The 23453-nt window shown below is 40.6% G+C and overlaps 1 protein-coding gene across 1 annotated transcript in view; it reads left to right on the top strand.

Moving 5' to 3' along the window:
* LOC121869405 (metalloprotease TIKI1-like) overlaps positions 1–20757 on the top strand; it is an 86780-nt gene extending 66023 nt beyond the window's left edge. Inside the window, 8 exon segments of the mRNA XM_042370751.1 lie at positions 6311–6363; positions 6365–6455; positions 7028–7202; positions 12241–12331; positions 12995–13111; positions 14361–14486; positions 15905–16123; positions 19453–20757. Coding sequence (XP_042226685.1) covers positions 6311–6363; positions 6365–6455; positions 7028–7202; positions 12241–12331; positions 12995–13111; positions 14361–14486; positions 15905–16123; positions 19453–19471 — 891 coding nt within the window. The 3' untranslated portion in view covers positions 19472–20757.
* The last annotated feature ends 2696 nt before the right edge of the window (positions 20758–23453 follow it).

Below are 23453 nucleotides of genomic sequence, written 5' to 3'. Positions count from 1 at the left end.
TAACGTATTTACCGGCCACTCAGAGTACTGTATCCTGAATGTTAACGTATTTACCGGCCACTCAGAGTACTGTATCCTGAATGTTAACGTATTTACCGGCCACTTTAATATAAAAAAACTGTAATAGAACTGACATAATATTTCAAAATTGATGACTTGTTGTTATGTCTCCGCGTCATAACGGTGATTACAGTGAAACCTCTATTTAACGGACTATTTGGAGAGGAAAATACGTTATATCGAGGGTCCGTTACATGTAAAAACCTCTATTTAACGGACTATATGGAGAGGAAAGTCCGTTATATCGAGGGTCCGTTAAATGTAAAAACCTCTATTTAACGAACTGTATGAAAATGAAAGTCCGTTATATCGAGGGTCCGTTACATGTAAAAACCTCTATTTAACGAACTACAGTATATGGAGAGGAAAGTCCGTTATATCGAGGGTCCGTTAAATGTAAAAACCTCTATTTAACGAACTATATGAAGATGAAAGTCCGTTATATCGAGGGTCCGTTAAATGTGAAACCCCCATCTAACGGATTATATGGAGAGAAATGTCCGGTATTTAGAGGTTTCACTGTACTTGTAACCGGATCGGATTCCATGATCGAAGGTGAAATTTGCCGTCCCGTTAAAATCTATCTGTACACTGTAGTATTTATTATGGTTTTGTAGTATGTTTTTGTAGCCTCTGATGACTACATGAAATACATAACTAACTGGAGACTATTGGAGACTCTATTGGTGACTACATGAAATACATAACTAACTGGAGACTATTGGAGACTGTATTGGTGACTACATGAATTACATAACTAACTGGAGACTATTGGAGACTCTATTGGTGACTACATGAAATACATAACTAACTGGAGACTCTATTGGTGACTACATGAAATACATAACTAACTGGAGACTATTGGAGACTCTATTGGTGACTACATGAAATACATAACTAACTGGAGACTATTGGAGACTATTGGAGAATTTTATTGGTGAATTACATGAAATACATAAATCTAACTGAGACTATTGGAGACTATTGGTGACTACATGAAATACATAACTAACTGAAGACTATTGAGCTCCCTATTGGTGACTACATGAAATACATAACTTAACCGGAGACTATTGAGACTTGGCTGAGATCACATGAAATACATAACCAACTGGAGACTATTGGAGACTCTATTGGTGACTACATGAAATACATAACTAACTGGAGACTATTGGAGACTCTATTGGTGACTACATGAAATACATAACTAACTGGAGACTATTGGAGACTCTATTGGTGACTACATGAAATACATAACTAACTGGAGACTCTTGGAGACTCTATTGGTGACTACATGAATACATAACTAACTGGAGACTATTGGAGACTGTATTGGTGACTACATGAATTACATAACTAACTGGAGACTATTGGAGACTCTATTGGTGACTACATGAAATACATAACTAACTGGAGACTCTATTGGTGACTACATGAAATACATAACTAACTGGAGACTATTGGAGACTCTATTGGTGACTACATGAAATACATAACTAACTGGAGACTATTGGAGACTCTATTGGTGACTACATGAAATACATAACTAACTGGAGACTATTGGAGACTCTATTGGTGACTACATGAATTACATAACTAACTGGAGACTATTGGAGACTCTATTGGTGACTACATGAAATACATAACTAACTGGAGACTATTGGAGACTCTATTGGTGACTACATGAAATACATAACTAACTGGAGACTCTTGGAGACTCTATTGGTGACTACATGAAATACATAACTAACTGGAGACTATTGGAGACTCTATTTTCGTAGTGTGGTGCAGATTTGGGACTGTACCTTAAACTAGTGTGATTTAAAGGGTGAAATTATACAAGTATGTGAGGGTGAAGTGTGGAAACTGATCTGGAATTTGCGTTGTTTGTGAGGTTAGTAAGTTGGCCATTACACCTGTCCTAATGAGTGAGGGTCATTAGCGATACATCTCACCTGGGAACTGTTGGTCGTGTAGCTTGAGGTTTGAGTTTAACTCTTTGTGGACGAGGATTTAAACCCTTTTAGGATAATTGTTTTAACCCTTTGGGGGATGATGGTTTAAATATCATTGATTTGTTCTTTGTTTGTTTGTTTGTTTTAAGCAGACATATAAAGGTTATGGAGGGAATAAGTTGAACTTGCTTTTGATTTGTTTTTCAATTCTAGGACACATTGCTTGTAGCGTTTGGTAGTTTATATCCTGAATATTTATCAAGGGTAAAACACCAATTCAAAGAGCAGTAGTTATATTTTTAGCTGGAGTGGTTAATAATGCAGCGATTATTGATGCTTCATTTATTGGTAACTCCCGACAGGAGAGTCACAACATTATATAGTATAAGTGTTGAGTCATGAAGGAACAATTGTGGTGAAGGTGAGTGTTGGTCACTGACAGGAGCCGTCGGTACAGACGCCGCCACTCCTGCAGGCAGAACCTTCGGCAGCAGGATCGCCAGTAGACTTGGTGTAGGTAAACACAGAGTTGCCCTCCTTCACCTTCCACTGACACACCAACTCTACGCAGAGTGAATCCTCACTCACTTGCTTAGAGGCGAAAGCATTTGTCTGGCCCGTTGCCTTTTGACACTGCTTGTCCATGGGGATGAGCTCACCTGGCAGCTTTGATGACAGATTAATGGTAGGGACCATTGCTGCCTTGTGTAGACAGTCTGCGTCAGACGTCATAAAGTACTTCTTCATCAGCTTCTGTGAACAGGGGGAGAAGAGGAGCTTGTTGAGTTTACCGGACACATAGCTCATAATGTAGCCGTCATCCCAGGAGCAGCTCGTTGCCTCACCCTCACCGTCATGAGGTGAACCTAGGTTGTGTGCCACCTCATGGGCGGCCGTCATCACTCCCACGTAGTAAGCGCCCTGGTCCTCACCCATTCCCGTGTTGAAGGAGCGCTTGTTGGCCTCAGCTACCACACAGGCGGCGCCTTTCCAGGCGATACCTGACAAGCCTTCTTTGATCGTACCTGCCTGTACGTCAGCCATGTCCTTCCCAGTCATCAGATAGGCCAAGTCGTAGGCAGATAAGTCGTCCTTTTTCTGGAAGAGCCAGTCGCTGACTGAGTTCAAGGTGTTAGCTCCATCGATGTAGTTGTCGAGAAGGAAATTGTCGTTAATGTAAGGTTCGTGGGCTGACTTACGGACGATAAGAGCGCCAGACAGGACCAGCTTGATCTTGGGGTCGCTGATGGCTGCATATCTTTGGTTAACGGCGTTCCAGAAGACGGAGAGATATTTCCTGACTTTGGTATTAGAGCCGAGCTGCTTAGCGAGTGTGCTGTCCACAATGATATAGACTTCAGGGGACACGCTTGTGACAGCTCTGGTGTTAGTCGATGAATTTTGGTTGTAGAGAACTCCTGAAGGCACCTCCAGGTAGTCACGGGTTTCGTGTAGAGGCATGGCCGAATACTGACGCACAGCCTGATGGGTTCCGTCAGAAGCTGCCATGAGGGTGAGTGTTGGGGTAATGATCCCCTCCACCTTGTTGTCGTCCAGGGTCACCACACTGCCTGTTTCTGGGTCCTCATACAGAGGGGCGTCCTCTCCCTCCATGGCCACGTCTTCAATGATGACTTGTCCTTGCTCGTTTATGGCTGTCCTCTGTAGCTTGAAGTCAACGCTGAGGGGAGAGAGAGCCGGCTGTAGACGAAGGTTGTGTCGCTGGCCGAAGGCTTCTACCTGTAGGTGGAGAGGTTCGAGTGGTGAGCGAGGGCTGGAGAGACGGACGGTGGCTGGAGAAGACTTGAGTGGGCGCGTCCTGACCACGGAGGCGTGGCTGAGAGCCCCCCAGCAGGAGACTGCGAGGAGAGCTGCTAAAGTCTTCATGGTGAGAGAGATGATAGTACCTACAGGAGAGTCTCGGGCCCTTATATACAGTACTGAAACACACCTGAGTCAACGCCACAATAATTGGCGCCACAAATTTAATAACTTAATTTAGGGCCTACCACAAATGATGGCAGCCGATTTATACAAAATTTACACCTTGTGAAGAAATATTTATAACGTTTGTCGCCCCGGGACCATCAATTATTACGAAGGACTTAAATATATAGTTTATAGTTTGGTGAGGAATGAAAGTTGAAGCTGCAGAAAGTTGTAGTTGGTGAGCACAGTGAAGAAGCTATGGAAGGAGATGGTGTTAATTGCAAGATAAGGCGAGACGTTGGCAGGGACGATGTAGCTGACCAAGAGGATCAAACACTACGGTGGTGGTGTTGTGTCAGGGACGGTGTAGCTGACCAAGAGGATCAAACACTACGGTGGTGGTGTTGTGTCATCACTCACCGTCACCATTAATGTTTCCTTCTGTGTTGATGTCATCGTGGAGGTCGACCTCTGCCGGCGTATATAACCTACTTATTGGTTGACAGTTTTATTTTGAGGAGCCTGAGGTGATGGTATCTTTCAGCCCAGGATGGTTAGGCCAGGTTAGGTTAGGTTAGTACTACAGGTTGGAAGCTCAGGCTAACCTAACCTAACCCATGTATTTTTATATGCACAAATTAATGGCCTTTGAGTTACCTTAACATCTATACAGAACGAAGGTTTAAGGGGCCATTTAAAAAACACTTAGTGATAATTATATCGAAAATCTCAGGTAATTGATTGGTGGAGCAGGTGGCGGTCTATCATTAACTCGTCCGTCTTGACTAATTAGAACACCGATTAGGACAGTGGGGTGATAATTGTGTAAATAGTAAAGAAATTATAGTGAGGGAGGTGAGGTGACGTGTTCAGGTGGATGGAATGACGTAACCTAACCTAACCAAGTACCCATTACTTATACTCATCTAAATTAAGTATATGTGTAACTTCTAACGGACTAATAAAAGAGATTAGTCCGTTATATCAAAGTCCGTTATATCAAAGTCCGTTATATAGAGATTTCACCGTAATTATATTGTGGTAATAATTCCGACAACTCACTTAAAAGTTTACTCAGTGTAGCCACATTAAAGGATAAGGTTTCTCGCGTGTTGGGAACTGTGGCTGTCCCCTGTGAAACTTGATTCTCGCTTTGTTTACTTGACTTGACTCTTGCTTTGTTTACTTGACTCTTGCTTTGTTTATTTGACTCTTGCTTTGTTTACTTGACTCTTGCTTTGTTTACTTGACTCTTGCTTTGTTTACTTGACTCTTGCTTTGTTTACTTGACTCTTGCTTTGTTTACTTGACTCTTGCTTTGTTTACTTGACTCTTGCTTTGTTTATTTGACTCTTGCTTTGTTTACTTGACTCTTGCTTTGTTTACTTGACTCTGCTTTGTTTACTTGACTCTTGCTTTGTTTACTTGACTCTTGCTTTGTTTATTTGACTCTTGCTTTGTTTACTTGACTCTTGCTTTGTTTACTTGACTCTTGCTTTGTTTACTTGACTCTTGCTTTGTTTACTTGACTCTTGCTTTGTTTACTTGACTCTTGCTTTGTTTACTTGACTCTTGCTTTGTTTATTTGACTCTTGCTTTGTTTACTTGACTCTTGCTTTGTTTACTTACTTGACTCTCGTGATTCATAGGACTTGTGTTTTTTGTGGTTTAACGTTTTATTGTGTTTTTTTTGGTTTAACTAGAGAGTAATATTGGTTTATAGGTGTTTTAGGTGGTTCAAGGCTTTATTAGTTGTGTTTATGGGTTTAACTAGAGAATTATTGTGTTGCAGGTGATGTTGCTAATTTTACCTTAATCCTGAAGGTGTTGCAACATCTTCACTACATCTTGGTTGTGTTGCAGTTGGTGTTGTTATTTGTATTTAACTTTATGCTAATTTTAGAATCGATTGTGTTGCAACATCTTAATAACACCTTGATTTTGTTGCAGGTGGTGTTGCTAATTGTATCTTAATCCTGAAGGTGTTGCAACATCTTAACTACACCTTGGTTGTTGCAGGTGGCGTTGCTAATTGTATCTTAATCCTGAAGGTGTTGCAACATCTTAACTACACCTTGGTTGTTGCAGGTGGTGTTATGGTGTATCTTAATCATGAAGGTGTTGCAACATCACCAACTTCAGCATCTTGGTTGTTGCAGGTGGTGTACTAATTGTATCATAATCCTGAAGGTGTTGCAACATCTTAACACATGGTTGTTGCAGGTGGTATTGCTAATTGTATCTCTTAATCCTGAAGGTGTTGCAGCATCTTAACTACACTGTAGATTTATTACAGGTGGTGTTGCCTAATTGTATCTTAATCCTGGGTGTTGCAACATCTTAACTACCGCATGGTTTATTTGCAGGTGGTGTTCGCCCTCAACCACACATTATCCCAACAAGAGATACTAAGGGCGGGTGATGGTCGCCTTTTACACCACCGATCACCTCATAACTCACTACAACTGTGGCGACCTTGATGCTGTTATATTTTCCCAAGATACCACCCAGGTGAGTTGGCTCCCCATGTTACACACACACAGACACACACACACACACACCTTGATTACGATGATTTAACCTCCTGAGTAAAATGCTATTGTACTCAAGAGGTTAAATCATAGTACACAATGGGTGGAATTGTTATAGCTAGAGGGGTTAAATAATCGTACTCAAGGGGTTGAATCATCGTATTCAAGGGGTTAAATCATAGTACTCAAGGGGTTAAATCATCGTACTCAAGGGATTAAATCATCGTATTCAAGGGGTTAAATCATCGTACTCAAGGGGTTAAATCATCGTACTCAAGGGATTAAATCATCGTACGCAAGGGGTTAAATCATCGTACTCAAGGGGTTAAATCATCGTACTCAAGGGGTTAAATCATCGTACTCAAGGGGTTGAATCATCGTACGCAAGGGGTTAAATCATCGTACTCAAGGGGTTAAATCATCGTACTCAAGGGTTTAAGAGTAATAAGGACATTAGTAGCAACATCACGTGTCATAACAGTGGAATAACAGTAGAATTAATTTGTATATCATTACCATCATCTCCTTCCCCTTCTTCGTCCCCCCTGGCAGGTTCCTCATTTAGGCAACGCATCACTCCCGCCGGTGGACGCTGCCACGGCCACCCACATCGACGAGTACTTCAGAGAGGAACTCATCTACAGGAGGAACAAGCGTATGGGACGTCGTGTTGTGGAAATCCTGAGAGCTAATCCCGACCAGAGCTTCTTCTTCGCCTTCGGTGCAGGTAAGTACCCCAGAGGGAGGATTAGTGTTGCCCCCTTATACTCCCCACCCACTAACCCCTCACTCCCTCCCTCACCCCCTCTCTCCCTCATTCTTTCACTCTCCTACTCACTCTCATCCTCACCCTGCATTCCTCACTCCCTCACCCACCCTCACTCCCCATCCTCACCCCCACCCTTCACCCCCCCCTCACCCCCACATTCATCTTTTTAGGTCGTCAAAAAACATATTTGACTCGTTACGGGTCTGGCGCAGCTGTAAGGGCTGTATGGTAATCACCCCGACCTTCTCCTCACACTTTAATTTTTTACCGGAGCTTCGTATCCAAACACTTACCTTATTCTAATGACTTATGACCAGGAACTATTCATTGTGTTTTATGTATGTATGTATGTATGTATGTATGTATGTATGTATGTATGTATGTATGTATGTGTTTTGATCTGGGCTTATATATTCAATTAAATATATAGACAAAATAAAAATAAAATAATTAAGTACAAAAAAAATCTTGATGAACGTAGTAATATTTTAACGTTGATTTACTTGTACTAGTTAATGTGTAGTGAAGATGTTACTTGATTATGGTGTTTCAATGTTCATATCAGTACCGCTGCACTCGTCGGCTCTACAAGATTTGATTTGTGGGTTAGCGAGAGCGTCTTGTGGGTTAGCGACGGCGTCTTGTGGGTTAGCGAGAGCGTCTTGTGGGTTAGCGAGAGCGAGGACGTGCGAGTTAGCGAGAGCGGCGTCTTTAATCCAACTATTTATGAAGTATTAAATTATAGTTATCTGAGGCCACACCGCCTATGATCCCATTATTCCCCAGAAATATTGACCCAGCGAGTGTGATTTAAGAGACTAGCGGGAGTTTATCATGATTTTTGGCCAGTGAAATGCGCGAAACCTCTCTACATATTTTACCTCTGATCTATTAATACGGACCTATGATAAAACCTATATACCTTAACCATATACGAATATTTTAAGGGTTTTTTTTATGGTAGAAGTAATGGCTCGTAAATTAGTGTTATAAAAATTGTAAGGGGTTGGTGGTGGCTGTGTGGGTTTCGTAAAGTGGTCCTTACCCTAACACCTTGTTCTTGTTTATGGCTGCCAGGGTTCCTACACTTATGACTTGTGTTATTCATCTCTCGTCTATTACTGGGGTATAATTGGATTACTTCAAGATACTGTCCCTTCCTTACACTACGTTATTTCACTTGAAGATTAAACATCGTAATCCTAATCTATCCTAAACCTAACCTATCCTATCCTATTCTGACCTAACCTAACGATGGAGAAAACAACATTGGGGAGGTTAGTGGCGTGGGTTGTCTCCGTCCTTCACCCCGGGGAGCTGTTGGCCGCCCGCTGACCTGGTCGAGGGTCCCCTGCCCACCCACTGTCATGGTCAAGAGGCGCTGAGAGAGAGAGAGAGAGAGAGAGAGAGAGAGAGAGAGAGAGCCTGGGAGTGTAGGAGATGGCCAATATGGGAGTGTAGGAGATGGCCAATATGGGAGTGTAGGGGAGATGGCAATATGGGGTGTGGAGATGGCCAATATGGGGTGTGGGGAGATATGTGTGTATGGGGGTGTAGGGAGGGGTGGGGGGCAACAGCTTGTGTATCACTGAGGAAGGTTTACAATGTGTCGGTGAGGAAGGAGGAGGAGAAGAGGAGGAGGGTAGAAGAGGAGGAGGAGGGGGGAGAAGAAGAGGAGGAGGAGGGGGGGGAGCTGCCCGTCCACACAATCTATAGTTTGTGAGACTAACAAAAATAAGATGCTGTGTTAAAAGGTGTTTATGTATTGTCTAAGATTACCGTTGGCTATGTTGCTTGGTTGGAACCCTTTCACCCTCTCACCCTCTCACCCTTTCACCCTCTCACCCTCTCACCCTTTCATCCTCTCACCCTCTCACCCTCTCACCCTCTCACCCTCCCTGGTCAACACTGCCAGCGGGAGGGTGAACAACTACCTTCACCCTCCTTGATGTATTACCTAAACACCAGCATCAAATATGGGGAGTTTTTTCTCATTCAACCTCATTGTAATTTGTAATGAGAAAGAGGTTTGTTTATATGATGACGTGTCCTGGGTTAGGTTAGGTTAGGTTAGGTTAGGTTAGGTTAGGTTAGGTTAGGGTATTGACTTTAATCCATTTAGAAGGGATGGCTGCTGGGTAGTGAAGATTATCCTTATATATATTACGGGATGAGGTGATTTTAGTTAAGTGTTTACCTCTTGTTGTGGTTCATTGAGTGTTATTGCAATTTTTCCCCCCAGGATGTAATATACGAGACAGGACGTAGTGACTGGGGAAAAAAAATCATCACCCAGTCTTCTTTCTATTCCCAGTACACCTCCTGGAGCGTGGGTGTTAGTCCTAGTAATAAATATCCCGCTGGTTGATTTATACAAGGCAGGAACCTTTATTAAATATCCTCTTTTGGTAGACTATTCCGAGCCCTGTGGGGGGAGGGTGTAACTGAGGTAGGAGGGGAAGACACATTATACATCACACAATAATGAACTCTATACTGAAGACCATAAGAGTCGATAATCATATGTACTGTACTCAGGAGGTATCCCCCCCCCCCCACACACACATACGAGTTATTTTTGATAGTCTTGTTTATATGATGATAACACGTAAACCATTTTAACATAGCCAACAGTAATCTTAAACGTAGCCAACATTAAATCCTCCTCCTCAAAGGGTTAAATCATCATCGTCAAAGGGTTAAAATTTATTGATATGTAGAATTAAATAAATGCGTACTTGGTTAGGTTAGGTTAGCACAGACGCGTTACACCAGCCTAGGACCACTGCCTTGTTGTTTGTCCTACCTTGTGTGGTGACCTCCGGCTCCCTCACCCCCACGACGCTCTTGTGGCCTCTCACAGCCTCTCCTTCCTCGCCTAACTGGTCCTTGATTGCCTCCCTGAGTCCCGTGGCTACTAGGGTTCTGTTGGTATAATGATATCCAGCTGGGCCTAGTCTGGCCTCACTGGAGGTTTGGAGGTTCTCCATGATGCCTTGGGCGGAGGTTGAAGATGCCGCGTTGAGGTCACACTCCCTCATCAAAGACGCCGAGGAGTGCTGCTCTACCTCAGTGCCAGGAGGCTGCCTCACGCCCTCCTGTGCTAAGTATAGGTCAGTTTCTCCTGTTACTTACGACCCTCGCCCGGGAGGAAGACCAGCCTCTAGGGGAGAGGCAGTAGTTGTTCACTATGTGGCCTCAGCCCTCAAGTGGACGCCATTTTGTCAGATAAACCCCAAGACTCGCTGCGAATTTGTTTTGAACCAGAATGTTTATGATAACTTGACTATGAATGAAGGTTTAGACACAGAAGCAAGATGACCACTACGCCTTCATATGTATACCCGACATGTGTAGTTCAACATCTTTTCGGTCACATTGTGTATGTATATTCTCTCCTAATGCCATTCATATATACATAAGGTGAAAGCGGGTTTGCATTTTGTCTTGTGGAAATATTGGAACATTTATACTCCCTCGTGTGCCATAATGGGGGTCATGTATATATACTCTGTCCATATACGCTGAGTTACCTGAGAGCCTCTTATAGTATGTACACACACACACGCCATTACACTCTTCTGTGTGTGTGTGTGTGTGTGTGTGTGTGTGTGTGTGTGTGTGTGTGTGTGTGTGTGTGTGTGTGTGTGTGTGTGGTGAGAGATAGAGATTTTTCAACGTTACTGTGTGTACGTGTGTGTTTGTAAGTGTTACTGTGTGTTTGTAAGTGTTACTGTGCGTGTGTTTGTTTGTAACTACGTATGTATGTGTTACTCAGTGTGTGTATGTATTTATATGACCACCTACACTTTACAGCTAGACAGATAATACTCATTACACACCAAGAATATCTAGTCATTCAAATTAAAGTTTCATTTTAACTTCTACCTATTGAATCACTCTCTTATTTCACCTCGTTTATTACACCCAACAGCCATTATTGATCAGGTGAAGGGAAATGAAGATAAATAATGCTCCTTTTGTGACAGTGAGAGCATAATTTATCGTGTTGTCACAATCAGATTACTCAGCCCTCAGTTCAACCTTCTTGCAATTGCTGATGAGATGCTTCGTTAGATTATGTTTCTCTCTGTGTTTGTTTTGCTGGCAGTGTTCGATGACTTTAATTTATTTACCTCATTTATTTCTGTAATGTTAAGACTTGTATTTGAATTTGTGTATTTTTAAATAATTATTCGTATATCGTGATAATGGACAATAGCAATTTATTTTTTTCGCAATATCAAATTATTATTTTTTCCTGACGTATCTATTTGACGTTATCTGGGTGGGGGGAGAGCATCGTCGTAATATTGAAGGTTCCATTATAGAGAGGTGAGCGGTGTAATGTGTCATAATAGAGCGTTGATTGCTACCCCAACTTCCCATCAGAAGCAATAATACACGGTAAATATTTGGTAGCTCCATCGGTGATAATTGAAAGAAGACGAAGCTGCCCGCCCGCCGTTATAGAAAACTGTCGCGAGTGATGGGGAGACGCGTCCAATATTTACTCCGCTGATGGAACGCCGAAAATGTTGACACTTTTATTTTGTGATATAACTTTGTCCTGCCTGGCTGTTTGACGATCGTATCTTGCTGGTTATTTACTCTGTGTGTGTGTGTGTGTGTGTGTGTGTGTGTGTGTGTGTGTGTGTGTGTGTGTGTGTGTGTGTTAATGTATCTAAAATAACAATATCTTCAATACTATAGAAAAAACGTAGAAAATATTACTTATTGACAATTGAAATATAGTAATGATGTTCACAGCTAAAAGAACATCTGCTATTGAACATATGACAGACCCACATAATGCCCTCATCTCATAATGTGTTTTTACAGTGACACAGAAACCTAACCTACATTCCATTACCCTTGAACACCCAACAAAATAGATATGTCTGGGTGGCAATCATTACAGAAGACACAGTTTCTTGTTTGATAGATACATTCCCTAAATATCATTATACTTTTCTAAATGTTCTCTTGCTTGCAGGTCATTTCTTGGGTAACCATACGGTGCTGGACGTGGTGCGTGCTGCTGGGTTAGTTGTACAGCATGTTGGGCCAGAGATTAGAATTAAGAGGTGAGTTAAGTTCACTCGTCCCTCCCTCACGCACTGTATTAGCCTCCGTGGTTTCCTTAGGTATATTCTGACTTCAGTTTTGAGTATTATTTCTGGTGCTACTAATTAGATTTAAAGAAGAATTTATAATACCTTAAATTCTGAAAACTCCCTATATGTTTTAGAGAAGCTATTTTCTGATCATTAATGCTCAAGAATATTGGTGTTAATGTCACTCCTAAGGTCAGTTGTGATCAGATTTTGAGATTATCTTCAGGAGGGAAATTAAGTTTGAAATCTGGATTCCCTCAGGCGACAATCTTGATGTTTTCCTCTGTAGTATCTGTGTATCCACCTGGCTACTTGCATTCTTGTATCAGAGCTTCACATTTTCAAGAATAAACCAAACCTCCAATAATCCAGCACAAACCTTATTCTTGACCACACACGATTTATACACAGTCCTGGGTCAAGAACAATCTTCAGTTTATGCAGTAAGGATCTAGATACAGTGAAACCTCTATTTAATGGACTACTGTAGAATATGGAGAGGAAATTCCTTTATATCAAGGGTCCATTAGACGTGAAACCCTCCATCTAACGTATTATATGGCGATAAATGTCCTTTATATAGAGGCTTCACTGTAAGACCTCTATACTTGTGCTAATCAATGAACTCTACAGGCACAAGCGGAAGAGAGGGCACCGAGGAGGAATCGTACCCGAGCCGTCAGTGTTGAAGGACTTCTTCACGTCCAGCACCCTAGATGCTCAGCAGCAGCATGACCCAGCTTTTGCCAAGTAAGAGAACCCGAGTTACTTTTGGTCATTATGGATGCCTTTTTCCTCAGCAGCAAACTCTTCAACTACAGTAATGTACCGGTGAACCTCTATTTACGAACATTGAATTTACGAACTTTCAGAGATATGTACATCGTTGTTTAAGGGGATTACTTGTCAGAGAATGTGTTTACTGTGAATAAGACTGAATTATATTGGAAGAAAATGCTTGATAAAACATTCATTGCCAGGTTTTAAGGCTCTACAAAACATAATTATTTTATCTCTCAATATGTTTAGTATCTACAAGAGTAAAGTTGGACTTACGAACAAATAGACTTTATAATAAACCTCGGTGACATTGTGGGGCACGGGTTATTTGGGTTCACACTCAGGATGGGATGGAGAAAGGAAACTCACAATGTGCTCTCTGTATACATGTTGTATTGGATGTACAATGCAGCTTGGTGCTGGGAAGTGGCAGCGTGGTTACAAGCGTGATGTAGAGAGAGCTGGTTGGTGAGGATGCTCAGAGGAGGACCAGCTTGTGGGTCGCCATGCTCGCCGGCGGGAGCGAGGGCCGCCAGGCAGCGGCGGAAGAGGTGGTGTTGCTTGCTGTAGCTAGAAGAAAAGAGAGGTCACCACGAGGTCAGGCCTTAAATAGCGGAGGTAGGCGTGGCTTAGTAGTTGACCTCCGTCATGTAAGGCGGCTTTGGTTGACCTAGACCACGAGGCATTCACTGGGGAATTCGCGGGGTCGGTTACTCAGCGACAAACAGCGTTTGTAGGGGAGAAATCCACTACAACATAACTCGTTTGTAAGTAGAGGATCACCTGTGCTGTACTGCTTTGGTTTACATAATACAGTGAACAAGTTGAGGGAACAGTAAGAAACAACCAGTGCTGTATCCTCATAAGATCATGTTAGAATATTTCCCAGCACATGACCAGAAACATGTGCTTCTGGTTTGTGTAGATTTTAAAGTTTGGATTAGTGTGTCGTGGCGTACCAAGCTGAAGGGAGGATACAGTATCAAGTATGGCAAGTTAAGTTAGGTTAGGTTATTTGGAATTACGGTGATTGATGATCTCCTGGGGAATAAAATTACTCGGGTCATATTGTACAATGCTTCACCTATACATGTATTCTGGTTAACTTAACTTCCCTACATTCATAAATTGTAAATACAGTAAATGTTTAAGCTTTTTGTGGATGTATTAAAAGTACAGTAATTTATTAATGTATTATACTGTACATTTCTTTTATCAGGTTCCTGTCAGAGCAGGCAGCGGGTGCAGGACACAGACACCGCGGGCTGCCTACCACCAGCCAACCCTCCAGGAAACATGCCCAATTCAATGACCTCTGGGTGAGAATAGACCCACAGCCGCCAGAGTAAGTCTTATACTAATAGGAAATAAATGTCACAATGGAATAATAAGTGTACCGGTATATTTCATCCACTGGTTAGGACAGCGTTAATGCGTTTTAACCCTCACATGAAATAAGCAAGGATGCCTAATCTTCAGGTTATTACGGGAGTATTCTTTTCAGACACTAAATATGTATACCAATAAAAAAAAAACAGATTCTCTTTATAAATAACAAGAGTTATCTGTATTTTGAAACAGCGGTAAAGCTCTTATCTCTCAAATACGTCAAGGGTTCGAGTCCTGCTTGGCCCGAACACACCAAACATCACAGTGTCCCGAGTCCGGTTTCCTCCTCGACTAACACTGGATAGCCCACCCGCCCAAACAGCTCGTAAAAAATGAAAAAAAAACCGTGTCCCGGCAGTGGAGTTTAGGCAATTTACTATACCTTCTGTAATCTGAGTGTTTGTTCGTTTAGTCAAAGTATTTTGGTAGAATTGGGACTAATATTATATTATTTACGTGTTTAATACTTTATGTAGTGACAATGAAATGGGCGATGGTGCATGCAAGTAGAGTTTAGATTGCGTGGTATATTATCGATCTTTGTAAATTCTAAGAAAATACTGTATATGTTCCGTGACAATGTTTCTATATTCGTAGTTAAAAATATATAAGCTTAAAATCATAGTTAAAAAATCAGTGGATAGATTTAGATAATTATCCACACCACCGCAAACATAATTTGCATTTCGAGGACGACCAATACTCAGGTGACTAACGTTGGTGGGTTGGGAGGGCAAGGTGGCCATATGGTCAAGGGGAGACCGATGACAACCACCACCAGTCCACCAATCAGCTGTTGTATGGTGGGAGAGGAGTTGACGTCATAATGCTAGTAAGCTTCAAATAATTAAAATCTTGAAGTATGTGTAAAAATGATAGTAAATAGTACATTAGTTTTTAAAAAAATTATAATTATTTAGAGAGAGATGCGCGAGGTCGTAGGTCTGTTTAGGGAGGGACCACAAAGCCTGGATGACTGACTGGGATGGGTGTTGGTAGCTACTCTCGTCTCTCATAGGTGTTATCCAGTGTGATGTGTCAGGTTTCCCTCTATTTACAGTACTTGGGTTTCCTCCTGTAATAACACTAGATGATACGGTCCATAACAAATGTAACAAAGACTAACCGTCCAAACGTCTCGTAAGCTTATGTGGTTAATGATAAACTTGAGGTTTACGGTGTCTACCACATGACTCGAGGCTGGAGGAAAAGTGTAGTAGGATATGGTATCACTCCCGAGGGTGAGAGGGAGGGGGGGGGAACGTTAGAAGGAACATTTTTGAGTAACAGAAGATTATAATCACTAGTGACAAACAGATAATATCATTTCTAGTAACATACATATATCAGTAATGTGTATGTTTGTGTTAACAGACCATACGACCAGCACGCGTCAGACTACCTGGAGGACACCACTAGCTTGTCTGTAGACCCGCGAGACGAGGAGCTGGTGAGGGAGTCACTGCGTGTGTGGTATGGTCTGCCCGCCGCGGCCAGCTCTGCCAGCCAGCCGTCACACCTCCCCGCCACCCTACTGTTGCTGGGCCTACTACACTGTCTTCTCCACCCCTGGCCACGCCTACCTCACGTTCTGTAAGTACTATAATGATGTTACTCCACCGTTTACCATATTGTATTGGATTCAATTGGGTGTAGGAATTTTTTCATTGCCTTTGTTTATTTCTCGTGTTATGTGCCTCATAAATATACATAGGACTCGTTGTATACATATTTTTTTAATAGCTGTTGTCCTCTGTCCGGCCACATACAGTATATCTTTAGTTTTGTACACATCAGTAAAAGGGTCTTCCTAGCAGTTACATCTTGTCATTTATTGATCTTGTTACTTGTTCCATTTTTGTTTCACTTGATACATCTCATCATGGTAGGTGTCAAGATCAGATAGTGAGTCAGTGATGTTGATCCTGCGTAGAGTAATGAGCAATGAGTGTTTTAGCTGGGAGAATAACAGCTAATTCATATTGTAGAGTGGATGCCCAGTTATTGTAGGTGGTCCAAGTGATGCTGTTTTTGGTGTGGAGGTTATGGTTGTGTTCAAGAGCTCTCACTTCGGCGGTGTTTTGAAGATACAGAATGGGCGGGTATTAATCTGTAGGTATTGTGGTGTATATTAATCGGCGATAAGAAGCCTCTGATGTCTTAGTCTTGTACAGGTTGTGTAGTCCAAACATCCTCATATCCTAGTTCTTTGCTCTTATTGAGTATTTTAGTGCTAGTGGAGCAGCCTGGGGGTAATTCTGAGGGGTTTACGTGAGTCACCCCCTAAACATACAGTATATCTGAAGAAAACTGTAACTAAACTGAGGATCACCTGAATTTATTTCCCTCTGTTAGTTCACAAACCGGAAATGGTAATGTTTTCTGTGTAATGTTTTCCCTTTACTGTATTACAAAATGTCAAAATGAAACACCGAAATAAGACAAACATTTATTCAATTGTTTCCTGCAGGGCCGGATTAAGCTTAATAGGGGTCTGAGGCACATATCAACTTGGCGCCCCTACCCTCAAGGTATATAAATATATATATATATATATATATATATATATATATATATATATATATATATATATATATATATATATATATATATATATATATATAGCAAGAACAAAATATACCCAAATTTATCAATGTTCAAAGAGACAAAAAATTGAGACGTTGCTAGGACATCGTGTTTTATATGCTTCAACTTCGAGAATGTTTGGATTTGGGGGCCCCTTAGAGTCGGGGGGCCTGAGGCCAGTCCCTTAAGTGCCTCATGGCTAATCCGGCACTGGTTTCATGAAATGGATTGTACGTTTGTGAGCAACTGTTTGTTAGGCAGTGGTTTGGGGACCTTTTATAGCCTCTGCACAATTTCTTTTATACTTGTTCGACACACTGTCAACCAACCACAATGGAAAACTGTCCAGAGGCATCACTGTTGTCATTTGAAGTTGCTTTTCAAACTCCTGAAAAAAGGCATCGTACAGCTCCATGCCGACCGCAGCAGGCATCTTCTGGGTGAACATGAAATCCCACAGGTGGTGAGACAGCCCGTGCATATTGGCTGCCAATCTGGGGAAGCGGAAGCCTAGGGCGACAGCATGTGATGTCACGCCCCTCAACACGTCTATCCTCTTGATGAGCTTGACAAACTCTCTGGGTGGTGAAGCTGTAAGACTAATGGGGTACGGCTCTCCTCCGACTTCTTGGCCGCTAATATTCACGTGGGAGCCACAGTTTTGCACGAGAGTCTCGCCGTACAGGACATGCACCATAGGGACGAACAATCCACAGGCTAACCTATCTCTTATTCGCGATGGTAACATTTTGGGCATGGTAACGTTATCACTGGAGTAGTTCCGTTCCTTTACATCTGGATGAAGTCTTAGTATGGCTGCCGCTACAAGACTAACTGAAAGCTTGCCATTTGCCGCCATATGCAGGTGTCGCTTCAAGCGTCCCATCACAGTTTTCACGCATTTGGAAGGAGTTTCTTTCACAAACCGGGCGAGCAGTGGACACAAGTTTATCATCCATGGTGGGAGGTTTTGGGGGTTAATATTTGGGAACAGCTCGTGAATGAGCTGTGCCACTGCCACTGAGTAGTGATCGTTCACTTCTTTCTGAGCTTTGTGAGTAGATTTCGAGATTGCGCAAGCTGGGTCTGGAGATCGCGATACACTGCCGAGAGGCTGCATTATGAAGCTTTTATTTGTAACAGGCTCTATCATGGAGTCTTCACCGCTACTCACACTCATCGACTCCTCAGTACACGACCTGCTTGGTCTTCGTGTTCTTGTGTCCTCCATGATTGGCACCACTACAAGAGTCGGCACAATGAAATGGCTTGAAGTAATTTGTCTAGGTAATTACCTCAGTTCACAGATGATAACTTCCCCATATCACGGAACATTGCCAACCATTGGACTGTCATACAATAAAATGTAAGTTATCTCGCCACGATAACTACAGTTTTCACCTCGCCTCCGTCCGCCTGTCAATACAAACGCAAGTCGAATGATGATGTCACGGGATCCTTGGGGATCAGCCTCTGCACGGTCTGCTTATACGGACTAGTCAGAGTGAGAATACACTGGCAGCCTCTCCACGCCCTGAGACGAGGCCTACTCAGCGGCTAAGGCTCGCTCCCGTGGACCAAGCACACACACTACAGCCAAATAAGATTTTACTGTCAGTTAACCAGAATAACACCAGTGTTTCGTAGATTGTGTTTGTCTTTACCGATTTTGTTGCTACGCAGAACACTACAGTCACAGAGAATGGCCAGTTCCAGCACGACCATGTAGTAATTGTAGATAATAATATCTTCATTCCACATGGCACTGTTCATTTCAGATGACGATAGACGAATTTGTTTGACGACGATTACTATATAAAATTCCTAAATATAATGAATGAGCATTGTCTGTATTATCACGATGTCTTACGGCAGTTTATTCGGCCAACCTTGATGCACTTTCACTTGGTCCGCCGCTCAATCAGCCACTGTGGGTTCACGCGGTTCACGCTCAAGGCTCAGGCGGGACATGAACGAGTAGGGTTACCTACAACAATTTTTCATTAAGAAACATGTGATATTAGTATGTCAAACTTACGGTTAATGAAAATAGCATTTAAGCGTGAATGATTATCGGGATTCTTTAATAAAGCGTTGCGGGTGATGGCACATCGTTAAATTGTGTATACAGTACTGTATTACCTTAATAAATTAGACTTTGAATTCTACAACATGGCAACTTTGCATCTATGTTTGTGAATGAAATGTAGGATAACTAGGATCCTCCCGTGTTCCATTGTTGTGGATCCATATACAGGCTATATACAGTATATATTCATTAATATGCATAGATCAACAAAAAATTCAAGCGATTTAACTGTGTCTGTATCTCCTAGTGGCTACACGACAAGGTGATGCAGAGGATGAACGACCCGATTTTGTGTCAGCAGTCATCACTGTTCACCAAACCTCTACATTCAACAGACACCAAGTTGGCAGTGGTGAGACTGTTGTGAAGAAGACGTCAGTGTTGTAAAGAACTCTCCTATGACCCCGAGGACAACAATGAAATCAGTCACAGACGGAATAATAGGCCCCTTTAATAACTCTTGTCAAAGTATATACAAATACTGTACTTAACCTCTTGAAAACACCAATTATTGTAGGTTTTCAATAATTTTAATTGTGTTCATATTTACTGAACTCATTATATTTTGTACCTATGATAGATCTCATTTCAAGTATTAAATAAACCACTCTTAAATGAAAAACAGTTAAAAATATTTAAAGATTTTAGATTATTTGTCAGCTAATTATTTAAAGTACAGTGCTCACAACCTGTGAAAACAATAATTCTCAGGCAACAGAACAACTTTCACTTGAGATATTTTAATAGTGAAGGCATAGATACTCTCAGTTATACTCACTGCAACAATGCATTAAGGGGGTGTCAGTACAGTAACTCAATATTTAAAACATGTGAACCACAACATTGGATGAACTATGACACACACACACACTAGCAATACTTTATGTGAGTACTATACTGTACTAGCAGTGTTCAGTTGTGAACTTACAGTCCAGAGTACAGTACACTTGTCCAACACTACCTGCTAAGATTAAAGTTTTATGTATAACCTCTGTTATAAAAATGTAAATATATGTGGGATATAAGTGGTAAATGTTGTAAATATTTAGTTCCTTCAAGTTGGAACATTTAACATAGGGTGTGTGAGTGTACTATGTTATAAACACACAAGTGGCCATCCTGAAAGCTAAGTTGTCAGGGGATGTGTATGATGTAATTTCCTGATCCGTCCTACTTAAATGAATCAAACATTTTTCTATTGGCCCAAAGCATTTTTCGGTGTTTACTGTCCAGTTCTGCCAACGAACATGTCCACATATTAGCTGCTAAATGTATTACAGTAGTGGTGTTTTGAAACTTGCTTTAAGGAACATAATCCTCACATGTGGCATAGAAGTCACTCATGGCAGAAGCACAAGGATTGTTCATATACTGTATTAAGTAGCCTGCTCTACTTCAAGTGTTTGACCAAAGACTAAACCTTAACTGGATGTTTATATAAAAATTTAAGTCCAAATGCTTGGCCCATCTCAGTAATGTATATCTAGAGACTTTAAATATTTATCTTTTTCTCATTTAAAAAGTAGAGACACTGCAGAAATATACTGTTGATACTGTGTGTATATATATATATATATATATATATATATATATATATATATATATATATATAAAATCGGGAAAAAAGGAAACAGACACCTTAACTTTAAGTCTTTTATTCAGGAACATGTCTTGGTCAAAGGCAGGCTCTAGAGTGCCTAACATTATCAAGATTTATCTTATCACATTTTTCATTATTGGATCTACATGACTATATATATATATATATATATATATATATATATATATATATATATATATATATATATATATATATATATATATATATATATATATATACTGTATATATATATATATATATATATATATATATATATATATAAAGAGAACAGCGGGCACGCTTGACGTGCTGTTCAAGACATGTGAGATAAAGACGGATCTGCATAAGAATATATATATATATATATATATATATATATATATATATATATATATATATATATATATATATATATATATATATATATATATATATATATATATATATATATATATATATATATATATATATATTGTAGTATTGCATGAAAAAACTTCGAAAAAAATCATCATTGAGACAAGATGCTGTGCCATTTTCTAGTGCATCTTTGTACCCCAAGACCAGTATCCATCACTATACAGTACTCGTTAAAGGGCACCTATGGTCATGTAGTTAAGATACGTCCAAGTTTTATTATGCATACCACTTTGTAATGTTCAGGACTGTGTATTAACAAGCTGTTTGTGTGAAGCAGCTCACGCCACCTATCATGTGAAAGTGTTTTTCCAGGTTTGTAGAAGTACGTAGATTCCTCACTGTATGTATAGTATGTAAGTTTATCTATCTCGAACCTGTTATAGTTATTTGTATTTGGAATAGAAGATGAATCAATTTTCATATAATTTTGATATGAAGTACATGAGTTGCCTGAGTGTGTGTGGTGGAGAATGTTGAGTTAGTACAGTACAACTGACTACTTTATGTACAGTAATGAATTACAAAGCATCTCAACAAATACAGACATCAGGTTTACAATAGTCATACTTGTGCCATATTTTAATAGAAGCAAATTCATAACTGGCAAAATAGTGAATACCGTACTGTACCTATACTGTGTACTTGACTACTGTACATGTTATTGTAATTGTACATGCAGAATTCAATACTGTACAGTTTAGTGAATCTCAAGCTTCATTATAAAATATATTAATATAATTATGCTGTCCATCAAACATGTGCCATGGGTGTATGGCAAATTATCGTATTTGGGGGGACAAGTTGTAGCGGCAAACTGCTCTCTCAAATGAAACTGACCGACTCAAAGAGCAAGTTATAAATGCTGCCACGGGTTACAGGAGCGGTTTTTAGTTTACTGAGACTGTCTTCCTACTACTACATGGAGACTAGAGGCAACAGTTGTATCTGTCATTATTAACCTGGTGGGGTGCAGTATTTCACCTCATATTAGTCCTAGTCTCCATGGTTATCCTCAGCAGTGCAAGAACTACATTCAGTATTAACTGGTTCATGATGCTTCACAATAAACATGCTTTTAATGGGTATACAACTATACATATAAGATTGGCAGTGTACAACATTATGAAAGTATAATTTTAATATTTTACTCTGGTGCCATTTACATAATTTTGAAATTTTATACAGTACCTGAGTAAATTCCTGGTATACAAAAAATAAATACTAAAATTTTGAAAATATTTATTGGATAGTGTCACACATTTATCACAGGGGCTCAATGGTAACACAACTAAAGATATATTATTACATTATTGACTTTATTTTTATTTGATTTAAGATTATACAGTCTAATTTGACCTTGTTTACTTGGTAATAGTGTGCACGCACATCTCCCCAGCTGACCCTGCTGCTGAAAGTATAAGGAATAATCTCATTTAGTATAATTAGACACATGCCAAAGATTTATTCATTGTGCTCTTTATTTAGTTTTACCTCTAACCAAGGAAAATCAATCAAGGACAAATGTACAAGGCTATCAAACCCCTATTCATTATACAGTACAGTACATATATACAAGGGCGTGTTATGAAGTCACAATGTTGTACTAATTTTGTCTTTTTCAGGTGTGGGATTCATACCTTAACACATCAACAAAGATTGGGCAACAAGGATCAATCAATTGATCACTGAGGTCTCTGGACTTCACACCTCTCGATTTATGCCTCGCCTCTGGGGTCACCTAAAATCTGTTGTCTACCATGGTTGATAAAGAACAAATTTGTGACCCCAGTAGAAGAAAGCGAGAGGTGTGGGGTTCGGAGACCACAGTGATCAATTGATTGGTCCATGTTGCCCAATCTTTGTTGATTTAGTATGATTACCTCACTCAATTTACAGTACAGTAATGTACAGTAGCTAAAACTACTATCTGTGCAGGTGGGGGTCGACATGATCCAAAATTTTATGTGTGACTAGTGAGAGCCCTCCGTGTGACTAGTGACAGCCCTCATATACCAATATTTATCGTCCATGGTCTCATATTGTTTCCCACAAAGTATGCACAGATAGTTGTTTTAGCGACTGTACATTTAGCTGCTATCAATTGGTTTTACCTTGCAAAACTACCTAACATCAGTTCTGTACTACCTTAGGATGTCTGACTTAGCCTGTTGTACAGTAGTGTAATTAATCCTCTTCTACATAAAATTGGGTTAAAATTTACAAATGACTGC

Source organism: Homarus americanus, unplaced genomic scaffold, assembly GCF_018991925.1.
Source record: "Homarus americanus isolate GMGI-L3 unplaced genomic scaffold, GMGI_Hamer_2.0 scaffold575, whole genome shotgun sequence".
Classification (NCBI taxonomy): Eukaryota; Metazoa; Arthropoda; class Malacostraca; order Decapoda; family Nephropidae; genus Homarus; species Homarus americanus.
This window is presented reverse-complemented; position numbering and strand designations above follow the sequence as displayed.